Source organism: Podarcis filfolensis, assembly GCF_964270895.1.
Source record: "Podarcis filfolensis genome assembly, chromosome: 2".
NCBI lineage: Eukaryota > Metazoa > Chordata > Lepidosauria > Squamata > Lacertidae > Podarcis > Podarcis filfolensis.
The window spans coordinates 19220141-19239446 of NC_139605.1; the positions used below are offsets into that span (position 1 = coordinate 19220141).

Sequence of the window (19306 nt, forward strand, 5' to 3'; positions counted from 1 at the left end):
GCTCCTCTTTCTGGGCTCAGAGCCCAGCACCCCAAGCCCACAGATGAGGACAACATCAAAGAAAGCCAAGTGAATATAAACACATATGAGCTCACTGCTGCAATAACTGCCCATTAATTGTGGGGTTATCTTGACTACCAAGATGGTGTTTGCAGAGCTTCCTGAACGGTTCACCTTTGGTTCAGCACAATTCTGTAAGCTTGGAAGTCTGCCTGCCCCTGGATCAGAGAGGCGAAAGAAGAAAAGGTCTGTCATTCGCTTGCAAGGATCTACAGTATGTGGTGTGGTAGTCAGCGCATTGAGCACACCTGCATTCAAATCCCTGTTTGACCATGAAGCTTTTGGGAGCGGCTGCTGAGACCACATAACACCAGTCTTGAAAGAACTACATTGGCTCCCAGTACGTTTCCGAGCACAATTCAAAGTGTTGGTGCTGATCTTTAAAGCCCTAAACGGCCTTGGCTCAGTATACCTGAAGGAGCGTCTCCACCCCCATCATTCAGCCCGGACCCTGAGGTCCACCTCCCGAGGGCCTTTTGGTGGTTCCCTCACTGCGAGATGTGAGATTACAGGGAACCAGGCAGAGGGCCTTCTCGGTAGTGGCACCCGCCCTGTGGAACGTCCTCCCATCAGATGTCAAAGAAATAAACAACTATCTGATGTTTAGAAGACATCTGAAGGCAGCCCTGTTTAGGGAAGCTTTTAATGTCTGATGTTTTAATGTATTTTTAATCTTTTGTTGGAAGCTGCCCAGAGTGGCTGGGGAAACCCAGCCAGATGGGCGGGGTATAAATTATTATTATTATTATTATTATTATTATTATTATTAGGGTCAGTTTTTGTCTGTCTCTCTCTCACACACACAGAGAAATCTACCTCACAGGACTGTTGTGAGAATGAATGGCAGGCAGGCAGGAGCCATCTATGCCATCTTGGTCCCTTTGGAGAAAAGACAGAATGAAACTATTTAAAAAGACAGACAATACCTGTTATGTACTGAGTTGAATAGGATCCAAACTGCAGCAGTCTGATTGGTCCTAGAACAATAGGATCCAAAAGGCAGCAGTCTGATTGGTCCTAGAACAATAGGATTCAGAATGCAGCAGTCTGATTGGTCCTAGAACAATGCAGCAGTATGATTGGTTGGCAGGAACCACCCAATCATGCTCCAGATAGAAGTGAATCCACAACCTGATTGGCTTACAGTAGAATTCCGGAATTAGCCAATCATGTGCAGCCCATTGTGTAAATAATGTATATAAAGCAGATACCTTGAGGGGACATTCATTCATTCCTCCTCACCACTATGAGCTGAATAAAGAGCATGAAATCACTTTGCGACTCTGAGTATATTTCAATACCCAGTTCCAAATTCTAAACATTTGTTGGTGTTTACCGCTTTGTGCATTATAGAGACCCCAATGCTGGAGGATGCTGATGAGGGTGGGATGAAGCTATGGCACCTGGTGAAGCCGACAGAGGAGCCCGAGCTGCCTAAACATCGGCGAGGGAGCGTCCGGGAGAGAGAGAGGGCCAAGGCTATTCCCGAGATCTATCTCACCCGCCTCCTCTCCATGAAGGTAAGAAGGAGCTCTCTGCTCACCTCCTCCCATTCCTGGTATCCTTTCAGGCTGCAACCCTAGGCACGCCTTCCTGCGCATAAGCCCCAGTGAAAAAGCAAACAAACTTGACCCCTGAGTAAGTATGCACAGAATTGCAGCGCTAGGCCTGTGCATTGCGACTTGACATCACTGGCACTGTTGCATCCTGGGACCTTTACCCACGATGCCCTTGCTGAACCTTCCTGAGGGAAAGGCAGTACAGTGGTACCTCGGGTTACAGACGCTTCAGGTTACAGACTCCGCTAACCCAGAAATATTACCTCAGGTTAAGAACTTTGCTTCAGGATGAGAGCAGAAATTGTGCTCCGGCGGCGCGGCAGCAGCAGGAGGCCCCATTAGCTAAAGTGGTGCTTCAGGTTAAGAACAGTTTCAGGTTAAGAACGGACCTCCGGAACGAATTAAGTTCTTAACCCGAGGTACCACTGTAATCTGGAAATGGAAAGCACTGCTTTTCATACACATCTTACATGGCTGCACCTGTCAGTTCTGATGCATTTCACAATTTAGCGTTTGTTTTTCCATGATGCGTTGATAATTTATGTATTATATATATTATTTATCAATAATTGCTATTGTTTATTGATAATTGCTACTGTCATTGCTTATGGCATGTACATAAAAGCTCTGTCGCTCATAAGCAAAGACTTGGAGGAGGGGTACATTTTCCACTGAGGGTGCAAGAGGTAAAGGTTGAAAGACCCTTAACCTCCACTCCAGTGGTCTTCAGTTTCTGATTACAGTGGTACCTTGGTTCTCAAACACCTTGGTACTCAAACAACTTGGAACCCAAACACTGCAACTCCAGAAGTAAGGGTTCCGGTTTGCGAACCTTTTTCGGAAGCTGAATGTGCTCCGTTTTGAGTGTTACACTTCCAATTTAAGTGCCACACTTCTGTTTTGAGTGTTACGCTGAGGTGTGTCTGTTTTTGCTATTTATTTTGTGTTTTTGCGGCTCTTTTTGTTGTGTTTTTGTGACTGTGGAACCCAGTTCAGCTACTGACTGATTGATTGTGTGACTGCAGTACATTGTTTATTGTTTTCATTTTATGGATCGATGGTCTCGTTAGATGGTAAAATTCAAGTTAAATTGCTGTTTTAGAGGCTGTTTTAAAGGCTTAACTGAGTAATCCATTTTGCATTACTTTCTATGGGAAAGCGTGCCTTGGTTTTGGAACACTTTGGTTTTGGAACGGGCTTCTGGAATGGATTAAGTTTGAGAACCAAGGTTCCACTGTAGTCTCAGCAGCCTTTCATTTAAAGAAAGGAAGACCAAAGTAGTACCCCACCCCAAACAACAATGGAAATCCATGTAGCTTGGCAGTTCTTCCTCGCTGGCTCCGTGCTGGAAAAACGCCACTGTAGATGTTTCTTGATGGCTTGTCTCTTTCTACCTGGGTTGTTTACCTGCAGGGGACGATGCAGAAGTTTGTAGACGACCTGTTCCAGGTGATCCTCAGTACCTCCCGCCCCGTACCGCTGGCTGTGAAGTACTTCTTTGACCTGTTGGATGACCAAGCGCTGAGCCATGGGATCACGGACCCAGAGACCATCCACATCTGGAAGACAAACAGGTGTGCAGCCCAAGCCTCTGCCTCTAGCGGAATATCCCACTGGGATATTGCCATGCTCTCCACTTCCCTGTGACGGAGAATACTCTAGCACATGTTAAAAATTAGAAATTACTTGAAAGTACCAAAATAAGGCCTAGGATTAAATTAAGAGTTCATTAAATAAATAAGTTACAGATAGGTAGCCGTGTTGGCCTGCCATAGTCAAAAAAAAAAAAATCCTTCCAGTAGCACCTTAAAGACCAACTAAGTTAGTTCTTGGTATGAGCTTTCGTGTGCATGCACACTTCTTCAGATACACTGAAACAGAAGTTGCCAGATCCTTCTATATAGTGAGAAGGTGGGGAGGGGTATTACTCAGAAGGGTGGTGGGAATGGGTGATTGGCAGATAGCTGTGTGTCGTCAACAGGCTCATCACAGCTATCTGCCAATCACCCATTCCAACCACCCTTCTGAGTAATACCCCTCCCCACCTTCTCACAATATAGAAGGATCTGGCAACTTCTGTTTCAGTGTATCTGAAGAAGTGTGCATGCACACGAAAGCTCATACCAAGAACTAACTTAGTTGGTCTTTAAGGTGCTACTGGAAGGAAATTTTTTTTTTTTTGTTTTAAATAAATAAGATCTAGAACTTTAAGGAAAGTTAAGAAATTTTATTTTAATTGGAATATTGTGTTTTTAAAAAATGATATCAGAAAACTGCTACATTTTAATTACAAGGAAATTCAGATGGGAGGGCTCAGAGGAAGCCCAAAATATGTTTATGAGGTTAGAAGTTTAATTAATTAATTAATTTGTGTTGTTTAGGTGTTTACCGGTATTTTGTTTTTACTCTCTTTTTGGTTTATATTTGTGATCTTGTCTTTTTTCTTTTTGTTCCCCCCCCCCCTGTTTTTCTTTTGTTGTGATATGTGTTACATCTGTAAGAAACTTAATAAAAATTATTTTTTAAAAAAGAGAATAGCACAGGGGTCATCAAACTTTTTCAGCAGGGGGCCGGTCCACTGTCCCTCAGACCTTGTGGGGGGCCAGACTATATTTTGGGGGGGAAATTGAACAAATTCCTATGCCCCACAAATAACCCAGAGATGCATTTTAAATAAAAGCACACTCTAACATGTAAAAACACCAGGCAGGCCCCACAAATAACCCAGAGATGCATTTTAAATAAGAGGACACATTCTACTCATGTAAAAACACGCTGATTCCCAGACTCTCCGCGGGCCGGATTTAGCAGGCGATTGGGCCGGATCCAGCCCTTGGGCCTTAGTTTGCCTACCCATGCTCTAGCAGAACTTTGACAGCACCCATCTCTGCTGCCCCTAATGGGGTGTGGGGTTGTCACTATGTGCCAGGATTGCAATTGGGTTGTGTGTTTTGGCCCCTGTTCACTGGGCTACCCTAGTTCAGCTCCCGAAGCACTTAGCCCATAGGATTCCCATCGCATGCCAGTGTGTTGACCCTTTCCTCTTCTCTCTGCAGCCTTCCCCTGAGGTTCTGGATCAACATAATCAAGAACCCCCAGTTCGTATTTGATGTGCAGACGTCGGACAATGTGGATGCTGTGCTCCTGGTCATTGCTCAGACCTTCATGGACTCCTGCACTCTCGCTGACCACAAGCTGGGTCGGGTGAGTTTGGAGAAGGCATGGGTGGGTCCCTTGAGTTTATGCTTTGACGTCAGTTGGGAAAAATATGGTAGCCGTATGCTTTCCACGCCATCTTTTCCTGACGCAAGTCAAGTGGGGCTGTTGCCTTTGGCTGCAGAGGATCCAGGCATTCCTCTGATGTGGGCATGTTGCCTTTCTCCTGAGCGCAACCCACAGTGCTTTCTTGCTCGGAAAATGAGCTTCTCTCCAGCACTGACGCAACCTGTCTGAGAATCATAGGGATAGGGCCCAAATGGACCCATCTCCCCTGCAAATGCAGGAATCATACAGTTGCCCGACTCTTGGCTAGTACCTGCCATGCGAAGGACGCCGATGGACACAACTCCAGCCCATTTTTGTTTCTGGTGCTGCAATGTCTCTGTTGTCATTCATTGTAATGTGAGGGCAGAGCTCCTGCCCGCAATTACTGTTTTAAAAAACGGGTGACGATAGAATGTGAGGCTTCCTCTCTGCAGCCAGAGTGGCTGCCCAAGCCAATTTTTTGCTTTCCAATCTCCATTCAGCAGGGCAGTTGTCAGTCACTGTGTGCACCTTAGGGTGCTCAGAACAGGCCTTCTGCACTCCAGAACTACTGGGCTATGATTTCCGTCATTCCTGAGCGTTTGGCCATGCTGGCAGAGACGGAAGGGAGTTTGGAGTGCTAACAACATCCTAAACTTGTTGTTGTTGTTTAGTCATTTAGTCGTGTCCAACTCTTCGTGACCCCATGGACCGGAGCACGCCAGGCACTCCTATCTTCCACTGCCTCCCACAGTTTGGTCAAACTCATGCTGGTAGCTTCGAGAACACTGTCCAGCCATCTCGTCCTCTGTCGTTCCCTTCTCCTTGTGCCCTCAATCTTTCCCAACATCAGGGTCTTTTCCAGGGAGTCTTCTCTTCTCATGAGGTGGCCAAAGTATTGGAGCCTCAGCTTCACGATCTGTCCTTCCAGTGAGCACTCAGGGCTGATTTCCTTCAGAATGGAGAGGTTTGATCTTCTTGCAGTCCATGGGACTCTCAAGAGTCTCCTCCAGCACCATGATTCAAAAGCATCTATTCTTCGGCGATCAGCCTTCTTTATGGTCCAGCTCTCACTTCCATACATCACTACTGGGAAAACCATAGCTTTAACTATACAGACCTTTGTTGGCAAGGTGATGTCCCCTTTTTAGGATGCTGTCTAGGTTTGTCATTGCTTTCCTCCCAAGAAGCAGGCGTCTTTTAATTTTGTGGCTGCTGTCATCATCTGCAGTGATCATGGAGCCCAAGAAAGTAAAATCTCTCACTGCCTCCATTTCTTCCCCTTCTATTTGCCAGGAGGTGATGGGACCAGTGGCCATGATCTTCGTTTAAACTTAAATCCTAAACTTACCCAACTCTTTCGAATTTTCCTCTTTCATACTTTCCTTGTCCTATTCAGCACTGCCGCCATTTGAATAACCGTTATAATGACACCTAAAAATTTGCTGGGTGTTTTTCCTAATGTCTTGCTCCCTTTGTGGCATTTCCAGGATTCTCCGATTAACAAGCTTCTCTACGCCCGCGACATTCCACGTTACAAGCAGATGGTGGAAAGGTAAGGAGGAGGGCCAGGGAACTGGCTGGATGTGCCTAGAAAGAAAAGGAAGGAAACAGGGTAAATAAATTAATGGTTATCGTTCTTTATCTCCTGCAGGTACTATGCAGATATCCGCCAAACCATCTCTGCAAGTGACCAGGAAATGAATTCCGCCCTGGCTGAACTCTCACGAGTAAGTAGGCTACGAGCTACATCACAGTCTTTTTTCCTTTCTCTGTTTTCCTCCTGCTGAGCCACGATCACTGCAGGAGCCTTCTTTTGGAACGGAAGAAGAGTCAGGCTGGATCAATAATAATAATAATAATAATAATAATAATAATAATAATAATTTATTATTTGTACCCCGCCCATCTGGCTGGGTTTCCCCAGCCACTCTGGGCGGCTTCCATAGAAACCAAAAATACACTAAAATATCACAGATTAAAAACTTCCCTGAACAGGGCTGCCTTAAGATGTCTTCTGAATGTCAGGTAGTTATTTATCGCTTTGACATCTGATGGGAGGGCGTTCCACAGGGCAGGCGCCACTACGAGAAGGCCCTCTGCCTGGTTCCCTGTAGCTTTGCTTCTCACAATGAGGGAACCGCCAGAAGGCCCTCGGCGCTGGACCTCAGCATCCGGGCAGAACGATGGGGGTGGAGACGCTCCTTCAGGTATACTGGGCCGAGGCCGTTTAGGGCTTTAAAGGTCAACACCAGCACTTTGAATTGTGCTCGGAAACATACTGGGAGCCAATGTAGGTCTTTCAAGACCGGTGTTATATGGTCTCGGCGGCCGCCCCCAGTCACCAGTCTAGCTGCCGCATTCTGGATTAGTTGTAGTTTCCGAGTCACCTTCAAAGGTAGCCCCACGTAGAGCGCATTGCAGTAGTCCAAGCGGGAGATAACCAGAGCATGCACCACTCTGGCGAGACAGTCCGCGGGCAGGCAATCATAGAATTGTGGAGTTGGAAGGGACCACGAGGGCCATGTAGTCCAGCCCCCCTGCAATGCAGGAAGGTAAGGGGTAAAGGGACCCCTGACCATTAGGTCCAGTCGTGACCGACTCGGGTTGTGACGCTCATCTCGCTCGATAGGCCGAGGGAGCTGGCGTACAGCTTCTGGGCCTTGTGGCCAGCATGACTAAGCCACTTCTGGCGAACCAGAGCAGCGCACGGAAACGCCATTTACCTTCCCGCCAGAGCGGTACCTATTTATCTACTTGTACTTTGACGTGCTTTCGAACTGCTAGGTTGGCAGGAGCAGGGACCGAGCAACGGGAGCTCACCCCGTCACAGGGATTTGAACCGCCAACCTTCTTATCGGCAAGTCCTAGGCTCTGTGGTTTAACCCACAGCGCCACCCGCATGCAGGAAATGCAGGAAATTTGTGCCCAATGTGGGGCTCAAACCCGCGACCCTGAGATTAAGAGTCTCATGCTCTTCCTACCAGCATCCTATTCTCACCGTGATCACCCAGATGCCTGTAGGATCTGAGCACAAGAGGCCTCTCCCTTCCTGCAGTTTCCAGCAACTAGTATTCAGAAGCATTCTCACTGCCTCTGAGCATAGCCCAGGCTTCCCCAGCCTCGGCCCTCCAGCTGTTTTTGGCCTACAACTCCCATGATCCCTAGCTAGCAGGACCAGTGGTCAGGGATGATGGGAATCGTAGTCTCGAAACATCTGGAGGGCCGAGGTTGAGGAAGCCTGGCTGGTAGCCCAAAATGGCCTTCTCTTCCATGAATTTGTCCGCTCCTCTAGAGTGACCATGTCAGGTTGCATAATGGGCACAGAAGCAGCATTGGCATTGGCCTTGCTCTCTGCCACCCTTGTCTTCCATTGCAGAGATGCATACTTGACATAATTCTACTTGTGCGCCACCTTTCCGTAGTTGAAGCCGTGCTCAAGGTGGCTGGCAATGCAAAAAACAACAACACTTTATTACAACATAACAAAAGCAGACATAAATAATAAATGAAGCGTCAAAAAATACGCATAAGATCAAAAATAAAGATGCAAAAAAAATTAACATTGATAACAGGAAACTCTCTCCCACCCCCACCCCAAACAATACCCCGGACCAAGAGTCTGTTCAGCAGCCTCCGCTTTTGCAGCTGGAGTCAGTCAGGGCCCCGCCCTCCCAGGCCAGGTGGGAAAGGTCTGCAAAGGCAGGGAGCAGGTCTCACAGACAAGATGGAGCCGAGATATCATCATGACCCTCCACCCCAACTTCCTTGCATCTCGGCTTCCAACTCCCCTGCAGTAACTCTGTTAGGGCAGAGGTTATTGCAAGGAAAACAAGTCTTAGCTTGTGGACTGTGGCTGTGTGCTTTAATGACAGAGCACAAGTTTTTTATTTTTATTTTTATTTTTATTATTAATAGCCCGTCCTCCCTGGCCAAGACCGGGCTCAGGGCGGCTAACACCGAATATACAGTAAAAACATTAAAAACAAAACACACACACACAAAAAAACCCCAAACAAACAGTTGATTAGAATATGTTAGAATACAGTTTAAAATGCAGCTTAAAATGCAGCCTCCTTTTAGTGGTAGCCTATAGATCAAAGCCATAAGGGGAGAAAACGTCAAATACTCACCAGGGCCAACTACGTAGGCGAGCAAAAAGAGCCGAGGGAAAATTTATTTACAAAATCCTATATAAGGGGTTCCTTATAAGGGGGGGGGGGGTTAGATTGAGTCCAACCAAAGGCCAGGCGGAAATTTGGATGCAGAAGGTTCCCAGGTTCAGACCCTGGCATCTTCCAATTAAAAATATCAAGATAACAGGTGCTGATGGGAAGGACCTCTGCGCGAGGCCTTGGAGAACCGTTTCCCGTCAGAGCAGACAGAACTGGGCCAGGTGGACAAGTCGTCTGTCCCAGTCCTATTTAAGGCATGTTCCATAGATCCCATTGAGAGTTCTCCGCCATGAAGTGACTTCACCATATTGCCAGTCCTGTTTGCAACTTGGGCCACCAGAAAACTATTGAAAGTGACTCAGTAGGGGGAGGGGGACAGCATGTTACTCTCTTGGTGACTATTAACCTGTTTCGTTTCCCGGTTACAGAACTACTCAGGTGACCTCAATTCCTTGGTGGCTCTGCATGAGCTCTACAAGTACATCAACAAGTACTATGACCAGGTAAATGTGGCTCATATTTTAATGTGGTCCCAAAAACTTCCTTGTAGGGGAAAGGAACATTTTTTCAGGCAGGGGGGGCACATGTCCATGGTGGGTGGGGCCAGAGGCAAAAGTGGGCGGAACAGTGGGTGCAATTTCATCTTTGTACCACATTTAGCCAACAGGTGTTAATGGTTCATAAGACTCTGTTTCTCAGTTGGTTTTGCTGCTGCCGTTACTACTAACTCAGTGGCACAACGAATGTGCAACGAGGAAAATTGCAGACTGGGTGTAAAATAGCCCAATGCCCCCACAGAAACTCTGTGGCTCCCCTGGAACTCGAAACTGCTCCCTCCATCAAAGAATTTGTTTTGGTGCTTGTCCCTTGACTGCTGAGAGGAGGTGGAAGTGGGGAGCTACCGTATTTTTCGCCCTATAGGACGCACTTTTCCCCCTCCAAAAATGAAGGGGAAATGTGTGTGTGTCCTATGGGGCGAATGCAGGCTTTCGCTGAAGCCTGGAGAGCGAGAGGGGTCAGTGGGCACCGACCCCTCTCGCTCTCCAGGCTTCGTGGACCTCTCCGCAAGCAGCGGGAGCGCTCCCGCTGCTTGCGGAGAGTTGCCAGCATGCCGAAGCCTGCGCGCGCTGAGATCAGCGCGTCCAGGCTTCACGGACCTCTCAGCAAGCAGCGGGAGCCAGCGCTGGGCTCCCACGGCTTGCAGAGAGCTGCCTGTTTGGGGGCTGGGGTCAGGGGAAGCTCGGGCCTCCCCCGCCCCAGCCCCGCGCCTGGGGGGGAAATAATTTTTCCCCTTTATTTCCCCCCAAAAAGCTAGGTGCGCCTTATGGGACGGTGCGTCCTATAGGGCGAAAAATACGGTAATTCAGAGCAGGAGGGCGAATGAATCAAGCTGACCCCAGACCTCAAAGAGGAAAGCATTCCTTAATCGGGGCGCCTCTACCAAAAAGGCCCTGCTCCTCCTGGATGCCAACAAGGAAGGCACCAGAGCAGGGGCCCACCTAAAGATCATCATCATCATCCAGTGGTACCTCGGGTTACATACGCTTCAGGTTACATACGCTTAAGGTTACAGAGTCCACTAACCCAGAAATAGTACCTCGAGTTAAGAACTTTGCTTAAGGATGAGAACAGAAATCGCGCTGCGCAGTAGCAGGAGGCCCCATTAGCTAAAGTGGTGCTTCAGGTTAAGAACAGTTTCAGGTTAAGAACAGACCTCCGGAACGAATTAAGTACGTAACCAGAGGTACTACTGTATATTATTTATACCCCACCCATCTGGCTGGGTTTCCCCAGCCACTCTGGGCGGCTTCCATCAGAATATTAAAATACAACGTAGGTTCGCATTGTAGCTTATTGATGGAGATTCTGGCCTCTAGAAATCCATGCACTGAGCCTTCAGAGGCCTCACTAGGATGCAGAGCATCCGCTGCCCCCCCCCCCACCAAACAAAACCAAAAATCTGGCTCCAGAGGCGAAGGCTATGACTACCAGATAACAGCTCCAGGTTTCCTCTCCCCGCAGATCATCACCGCCTTGGAGGAGGACCCGACGGCGCAGAAGATGCAGCTGGGCTACCGCCTGCAGCAGATTGCCGCCGCCGTAGAGAACAAAGTCACGGACTTGTGATGTGCACAAGGGGACAGTCAGCCAGGCGGGGGGAGGGGGCAGAGGGCACCTGCTGCAGCCGGGACCAGGCACGCCACACCGACGATGTGAAAGGAGGGAGGAGCAGCAGCAGACCAGGAAATGCCAAGCGCCGTGGAGGGCCGAGGGTGCCAGAGAACTTTATTCTTCTTTTTTCCTTTGTTTTTTTTTGCAACAATAATGATGATGATAATGGACTTTAGGGGAGCGTCTCCCTCCTCAGAAGCTGTGGGCTCCTCCCGTTCAGCTTGAGCCAGGAGGCCGGGAGTTACGAATGTGCCAAGAGGGTTAGAGACTAGTGTAGCCACGCAGGCGGCGATTTTTTTGCCTCGGCGCCTGAAGCCAAGGCTCGGGCAGCAGCCTCTGGATTTGGGCGGGCTCCCTTTCGCCCTGAGAAGAGAGAGCATCCCACTGCCTAAGCAATCAGAGAAGGAGGGGAGCATCTCTTCGGCAGTGCCCTTCCCTGGCGCATCAAAACAGACTGGGACCAAGCGAAAGGGAAGAGGCTGAGGATGGAGGACAGAGGAGCCACCGCCGGGCTGGGAAAGGCCTGCCACTAGCTGGGACCCCGCCGAGATTCCTGGAACAGCACAGAGGAGCCTGCGCCTTCCTTGCTCACCCCCACCTGGTTCGGAGGTCCTTGCCCCCCACAACCCAGCATGCCTTTCTGCAGCTGCTACTCCAAGCACAGAGCCCGTCCCCAGGAAGCACAAAGGAGACCTTGCTCCCCTCCGACTGCCTCGCCCCCTCCTGTTTGCTGCTGTTTGGGGAAAAACGGACCTCTGGATCGCACTGTGGAGAGGGGAAGCCTTTCCTCCCCTCTCCTGCTCCTCTTTTGAGTTAGCACTTCTCCTCAAGCAGACACCCTCTTTCCTCGTGTTCCTGTCTCTCACGCTGTGGCTTTGCTTTGTCCAACGCCGCCCCGCTTCCCCACGGGGGTCTTTCCTGGGTCTGCCAGAGGCAACTCAGAATTTTTGCGGAACCAATTGGCCATGCCTCTGGCTTCCTCCAAAGCCCATTCTGGCGGCTTTTGCTGTTTCTCTTCCTGCAGTTCAGTTGCCAATATTTCACCGGCTTCTCATTCTGTGTCTTTGAGAGCTGCTTGATCTACAGCAGCAATGACTACCCCTTCGCCCCTCCAAAAGTTGCTAGACGACCACTCCTGTCATTGTCCCTGACCTCTGGCTCAGGCTGATGGGAGTTGGGTCACTTCCAGACGTTCTGTTTATTTACTTGGGATTTGTTTGCACAAAAATTGTGGGGAAGCTAGACAGCCTCAGCTGTTTATTTAGCATTTGGGTTTTTATTTTATTTCGCAATATTATACCACACTTCCCAGTTTGTTTTCCTGTCACTTCCCCTATTACAAAAAAAATAAGATTTGGGGGTGGGAATGAGGTTCTCCAGCAAGAGCTCCAAATCAAATTTATTTACCCAACATGAATTTGTCCATATGTCACTGAATCTCACCCAGAGGTGTTAGTGGTCTGGGATGGTGTGCGGAGACAAAGGGCTGTTACGATTTCTGCAGCAGGGTCTCTGTCTCCAGGGTCCTGAAGCCACCGGAAAGGGAAGCCTTTTAGCTACTTGGAAGAGGTCTTCCCACCCTTCGTGCTGATTGGAGCAAATCAGAGGGAAAGGAAGTGAGTCAACCATGGAGGATTAGCTCCCAGGGTCGTTCTACAGAAGGCACACGGGAAGATCTCAGATGAGTTGTTCTGTATGCTCCAAAGCTAAGCCTTTTAGGAGCACTGAAAACACAAGCTGCTTCGGCTTCGGGAGAATTGCGTGCATGTTCTGTAACGTACAAATACAACTTAAGTCGCTCCAGATATTGGAGCACTCCAAATGATTTGCCCGTGTACAAGCACAGTAAAAAGTAGATCTAGCTCACAGGAAGCACATGGAGATCTGCACTTATTGTTGCAATGCATCCCTGATTACTAGTAGTATTGTATAATCATAAGGTTATGCAGCCTTCTTAGAAGGGGGCGTGGCAGTACACTTCTGAATTTGCCACTGCACTGCTGATCCCATCCCCAAATAGCAGCAGTCTGGAAGCGCCCTTGAACTCCAGCAACATCTGGAAGGTCGCAGGTACCCATCCCTGACCTACAGGCATCCGCAGGAGGCAATATTTATCCCTTGCTGATTTAATCTGTTTTAACAGACACAGGTGCAAGCCCAAGTGGGGAGTTATTTTCCGTCAATTGACAACTCTACCTTACTTAGGTTAGCCGAAAAGGAACTATCACTTGAAGCGCTGTTGAATCATTCCATGTCATTCCTCACAGGGGAAAGAAACCCTGGGTTGTGATGGTTGCACCTTATTGCCTCTGCAGTTTTAGTTCTGCTTCTCCTTGTATGTTCGCAGCCCACGTAAAACAGCACTAATGCCACGGTTTCAGGCAAGAACCAGCCGCAGCAAACCGTTCCAATCTGCCGCTTTGCATCGTAGGCTCTGGCCCGCTTCCTTGCAAGCCGTGGGGTAAGGATTTCTATCTCTTTATTTTGGCAGGGCTCCTGCTCCTTCAACAGCTGCACAGTCAGGCAACAAAACAGAAGAGGTGGCATGTTTTCCCTGGATTAGGCTCTGTTGCAGATAGATGCCCAGCTTTTTTTAGTCCGGCTTCCTAGAACACTCCAGTGAGCTTTTATGGAGAGTTCTGTGTAATTTTAAAAGAATGCCTGTGCCAGCATCAAAATAGGTCAACAAGAGCCATATGAGGCATGTTGTGGGACATCCGTGAATAGCATATATCTTCAACCCTTGTAATTTAAAAGCAGGCGCAGAGTGGGAGGAGGATTCAGCTTAGAGTCGCAGAGCTTGTTTGCCTTTCTCAACTGTGCCATTTTCCTGATTTTACCCACACACCCCAAGCTGCTACTTGCCCTGTGGCAGGTAGACTTCCAGGTACCATACAGGTGGCTTGCATATTTTAAACAAATCGAACACCAGCCTTGGAGAGGGGGATTTGAATTGAGGAAATGGCACAAGCACAAAAGGGCTAGCTCCCTCCCATCTGTTAGCACCCAGGTCTGAATTCAAATCACATTTTTTCTCCTCCCTGGCTTTTTAAAATGCGGGTGAGTCTGTTCACGGATCTCCTTGCATCATGCCTTAAGAGATTCAAAGGCTGAGCCGCCTTGGTAGCACAGATTTTAGGAAGAGCACCTGTTGCCAGCTCCGGCACCGCTGGTTCAAATCTCAGCCTAGCCATAACACTCCCCAGGTGCCTTAAGCCAGCCACTTGAACTCCAGCCCTCCGCCTCCTGTTTACAATATGGGGAACGCCAATAATTACACTGGTATGTCTTGCATAGCTGTTGTAAGGATTATTGAGATTACATGTGTCACACAAAGGCCGCATTGGCCTTCTCCAGTCTGATGCCCTCCAGATCCAGCCAACATGGCCGTCCAGCCATACATATTCCCACCTGTTATCTCAGTCTAGTCATTAATACCTCAGGCGAAAGCACAACCCTGCTTGGAAGCTGTGCCCTTTGACCTGGAACAACCTCCCCCCAAATTTCAGGTAGCTCAGAGCGGGGCTGGTTTTACTTGGGGGTAGGGAGCACTTCGTACATGCTCAGCAGGCCTCTTGCTCCTTTTATTATTCCCCTGTTCCATAGTTAAAACCAGGCTGTGAGACAAAACTTGTAACTTGGAGCCTTAGTCTTGAGCTCCGAATTTGTCCCGTAAAGATTTGTACCACGAAAATTGTATATCGTGCACAGACAGATATTGGATACCCATTTCTTTTCCCAGAATGGGGTGTCCTCTTGTCACCTCATTACGAGACAAAATTGCAGTTACCTTCCAGTCGACTCAGCAACTTACCTCTTTAGCCCCGCTGCCAAGGATAAGAATGTAAGGAAGAGCCAAAGCTTTGTTTACTCCCGTATACTTCTCTCCCCCCAGCCCCAAAGTGCCCCGCCAGGTGTCTCTGGAAGGCCACAAGCAAGACGCAAAGGACAATACCCATTTCCCGTTGTTGCTCCCTAGCAGTTGCTACTGAGACGCCTCTGAATCCAGAAGCTCCATCTTGTAATCCCTCCTAGTGGTGCCCCAGTAAAACTGCAAAGCTAAGCAGGGTCTGGTATGGTTTCAGTTTGAATGAGGGGATGACCACCCAATTGAGATTCCTGCATTGCAGGGGGTTGGAGTGAAAGACCCTTTCCAACCCTATAATCATGCCTAGGAGCTTGCAGTTCTTGAGAGAGGAAGGCAGCAAAGTCGGTTCTGGGATGCAGGGCTTGAGACTGCCTTGCTTTGTGGGGATATGTTCTTAAAAGCCTAAGAAGAAACCTCCTGGTCCCATCTAGTCTGTTCTCTGAGTGCCTGCGGACATGAATACACAAGCATTCTTCATGAACGGTATCCCAAGCGTGAAGAAGCACCTCATTTTGTCCCGGATTGCCCAGGTTCTAGTCCTGCAACACTCTCTTTCCAGGCTCTAGTATTAAGAGATGCTTTTCCCCACACCCTGTACCCTCTTGCGTACCTCAGTCCTTTCTTCGCCTCAGGACACCTCCGATCCTGGGGGGTGCTCTGTGCAAAATGAGAGGGGAGCATTGTTTGAGGTGGTGAGCCCTCTGGCGGGGTCCCAGCACCCACTGCCTTCTGCGGGTGCTAAAAAGGCATTTGGGTGCAGCAGTGGTACATCTGGTGCTTACTCAAACCCCAGGGGTCTTCCTCTAGTGGCAATGGCCATTCAGAGACTGAAAAGCGGCAGCTGTGCATTGTAGAAAGTGGTCCCTGCACAACTCGGCTTGCCCAGAGGACTACGTTGTATCTTTAGCGCTACCTTAAGAAAAGTGGAGCTCCTCTGCCTTGGTTCCTTGACACGTCTCATGTCCTGTAGCCCACCCTTCCTGTCCCACGCACCAGAGTCACCTGTGCTCTTGCAACAAGCAGAAGGAAAACAGAAGGACAACTTCTTCCTTTTTTAACTTGTCTCTGTTGTGGTGTGTTTTTTACACCAGCCCGGTCTGCAAGCCCCAGTAGGTGACCAAGCTTCTTGGAAAAGCAGAAAGAGAGAGGGCAGTTCCTCAGGTTATATGTCTTGGCAGCTCAGTCCCCCAACAGAGTTCCATTGCAGCGTAAATGGCAGCAGGAACTTCTACAATGGGGGAATAAATTCTGTAGGAAGAAACTGCTCTTGGCACATGCCACAGCTCAGTGACGGAGCACCCGCTTTGCATGCAGAAGGGATTTGATCCCCAGCATCTCCAGGTAGGCCTGAGAAAATGCCTGCCTGAAATCCTGGACAGCCACTGCCAGTCAGTGTAGAGTCTATTGCCTGCACTGTAGACAATACTGAGCTAGATGGAGCAATGGCCTGACTCACTGTAAGCTAGCTTCTCATTTTGGGGAGAGGGCTGCCTGAGGTGGGTGGGTGGGTTGGACTCTGCCTGTGTTTCTTTTCTAGTTTCTTGCATCCCTGGTGCTCAGCATCTCACTTTCCCTTTTTTTTTTCATTCTGGCCCAGCTCCGTAAATGCACTCTCTCAACTGATTAATAATAATAATAATAAATTCTCCAATCTGGAAAGCTTGATGGACAAACCAGCCAGCCTGATTTTGTTGTTGTTCCATAGTATAATAATGTTATTGTAGATACTGTTCTGAGCAAAGTAGGAGTTTTATCATCAAATGAGAAGTTTTGTCTGTAAATAATCAGTTTAGATCCCAGATGACTTTATTACAGAGCAAAATTCTTACACGGTAATTCAATAAACTTTAATATACAACACAGAAGAAGGCTCGAGCTTCCAGTTCCTTAATGATGTGGGAGGTCTGATTGCCTTTAAAAAAACAACAACTGGCTCTGCTCCTGTGCTTTTAACAGGATACATAAATTTAGAAACTGCAATTTTCCTAGCCTGTGTATTCTGCTATGGAAAACCTCACCAGCTTAATTTCTGTGCCACAATGCTGTTAAAAAGCAGAGGATCAAAGCTAGTGGTGTGTGTGTGTGTGTGTGTGAGTGAGAGAGAGAGAGAGAGAGAGAGAGAGAGAGAGAGAGAGAGAGACATATTGTGGGAGGTCACCAGCCAAGTTGTGGGCCTGGAAAAACTCTTGCTTTCACTTAACCGGTCCTATTAAGAACAGAAAAGCCCTGCTTAGCCTCCTGTTCTCTTAGCAAAGAGAGCCAGTGTGGTGTAGTGGTTAAGTGCAGTAGACTCATAGTCTGGTGAACTGGGTTCGCGTCTCCGCTCCTCCACATGCAGCTGCCGGGTGACCTTGGGCCAGTCACACTTCTCTGAAGTCTCTCAGCCCCACTCACCTCACAGAGTGTTTGTTGTGGGGGAGGAAGGGAAAGGAGAATGTTAGCTGCTTTGAGACTCCTTCGGGTAGTGATAAAGCGGGATATCAAATCCAAACTCCACTTAGCAGCTAACCGGATGCCTGTTAGAAGCCAGCAAGCAGGACCCAAACTCACAACAACCACTCTTCCCACCTGCGATTCCCAGCAATTGGTATTGAGAGGACAACCATCTCCTGGCAGTGTCAGCATGGCCAACTTGGATGGCTTTTAAGAGAGGGTTAGACACATGTATTGAGGATAAGGCTATCAAGGACTACTAGCCATGTAATTACTACCTACACTGGTGAAAGCAGATGAGCTTCAGCTGCTGGGAATCACAAGTGGAGAAGGTTGTGTTGTGTTGAGGTCCTCCTAGGCATCTGGCAGGCCTATGTGAGAAGAGGCTGCTGGATTTTAGAAGGGCCATTGGGCTAATCCAGCAGGGCTTTTATGAGGTTCTCACATGCGGTGACGTGGTCAGTGTGTTGGCCAAGGGGCTGGGAGAGACCAGGGTTCAATTCCTCACTCAGGTCCACTGGGTGACCTTGGGCCTGTCGTCGCCTCACAGGGTGGTTGTGGGGGATTAAATGAGGAGAAGTCTGTAAAACCACATTGGGCTCCTTGGAGAAACAGCAGAATAAGAATTAAATAAATTTTAGCCTCCTCCACAAATTTGGCTAATCCTCTTTTAAAGCCATTCTGCTAGATGGACCAATGGCCTGACTTTATATTAAGGCAGCTTCCTATGTAACCTCTGATGTGACCATCTATTATTATTATTATTAATCTATTATTACCATCCAAACCACTGTCCTGTGTGGTTTCTAGTCAGGCGTCTGAGAGGGGTTTTTTCTTTTACGCTTTCCCTGGGATAACCCACTGTTTACTGCTGAACTGGAACCAAGATCAATAGGGTTTTCAGCAAACGGACGTAATAGGGTTTTCAGCAAACAAACAGTAAACCGCGGATTTTCCCGAGAAAAACAGGGGGTCCAAAAAGCCCAAACAAACCTCTCCAACCCCTGACTAGAAATCACGGGACAAAGTGAAGTGCCGATGGTCCCTTAGGTCCCAGGGCAGGGTCCAGAAAATGGAAACACAACCTGAACACCATGGGCATAGCTTTTTCTGGGAGATCACCCCCCCCCAGGTTGTGGAGCTCAGATCACGGGTCAAATTCCCCCCCAAAAAAGAGGACATCACGAGGGACAGGCTTTTGTCATACTCCGTTAATTGAGTATTTATTTATTTATTATTATTATTTAATAAGCTTTATTACAATTTTCAGAATTTACAAAGAATAGAATAATTTGATCCTCAACTACATATTCTAAGGTAAAAACAGGTGTTACAAAATACATGGTAGATGTAAGATAAACAGAGTAACATTAAAAAAGAAAAAAGGAAGGGGGAAAAAAACCAAACCAAACCAATAGTTGGATATTCTGTACACAAAGTCCTTCCAACTGGTTTGAGTCCCTCATGAGTTGGTTGGTTCCATCTATCCCTTCGCAGTTTCGATTCCGACTATTACAATTAAATAATCTGTGCTTTATTGTTTATCCAAACAATAGGAAGAATTTCCCCCCGCTTTTCTATGAAATTAATCTAAACACAGCCAAGTGTTGTTATTGGAACCGTATTTATTCAGATAATTTTGGAAGCATTCCCATTCCTTTTTGACCTTATGTACCGAGTGGTAATTGAGTACTTTTAATGCTTTTCAATGATTTTGGAGGGGGCAGCTGCCCACCCCCCTTGACTACGCCCATGATTAACACGGTGTTACACGCCATTAAAAACGAATTTTAAAT

General features: G+C 48.0%; 1 protein-coding gene and 1 pseudogene across 5 annotated transcripts in view; one reads left to right on the forward strand and one right to left on the reverse strand.

Annotated features, from left to right (window-relative positions):
- Nucleotides 1–16945, forward strand: part of PLXNB1 (plexin B1) — a 145434-nt gene extending 128489 nt beyond the window's left edge. For 3 of the 4 annotated variants that reach the window (XM_083600282.1, XM_083600281.1, XM_083600280.1), the window contains 7 exons: nt 1414–1580; nt 3033–3193; nt 4676–4823; nt 6353–6417; nt 6517–6592; nt 9466–9540; nt 11060–16945. In XM_083600282.1, coding sequence (XP_083456408.1) covers nt 1414–1580; nt 3033–3193; nt 4676–4823; nt 6353–6417; nt 6517–6592; nt 9466–9540; nt 11060–11164 — 797 coding nt within the window. In that variant the 3' untranslated portion in view covers nt 11165–16945. The remainder of the gene's footprint in view (nt 1–1413; nt 1581–3032; nt 3194–4675; nt 4824–6352; nt 6418–6516; nt 6593–9465; nt 9541–11059) is intronic. The other variant, XR_014544855.1, reaches the window with a different exon arrangement.
- LOC310758131 (guanine nucleotide-binding protein G(I)/G(S)/G(O) subunit gamma-5-like) overlaps nt 1–19306 on the reverse strand; it is a 56657-nt pseudogene that overhangs the window by 8720 nt on the left and 28631 nt on the right. The window lies entirely within an intron of this gene.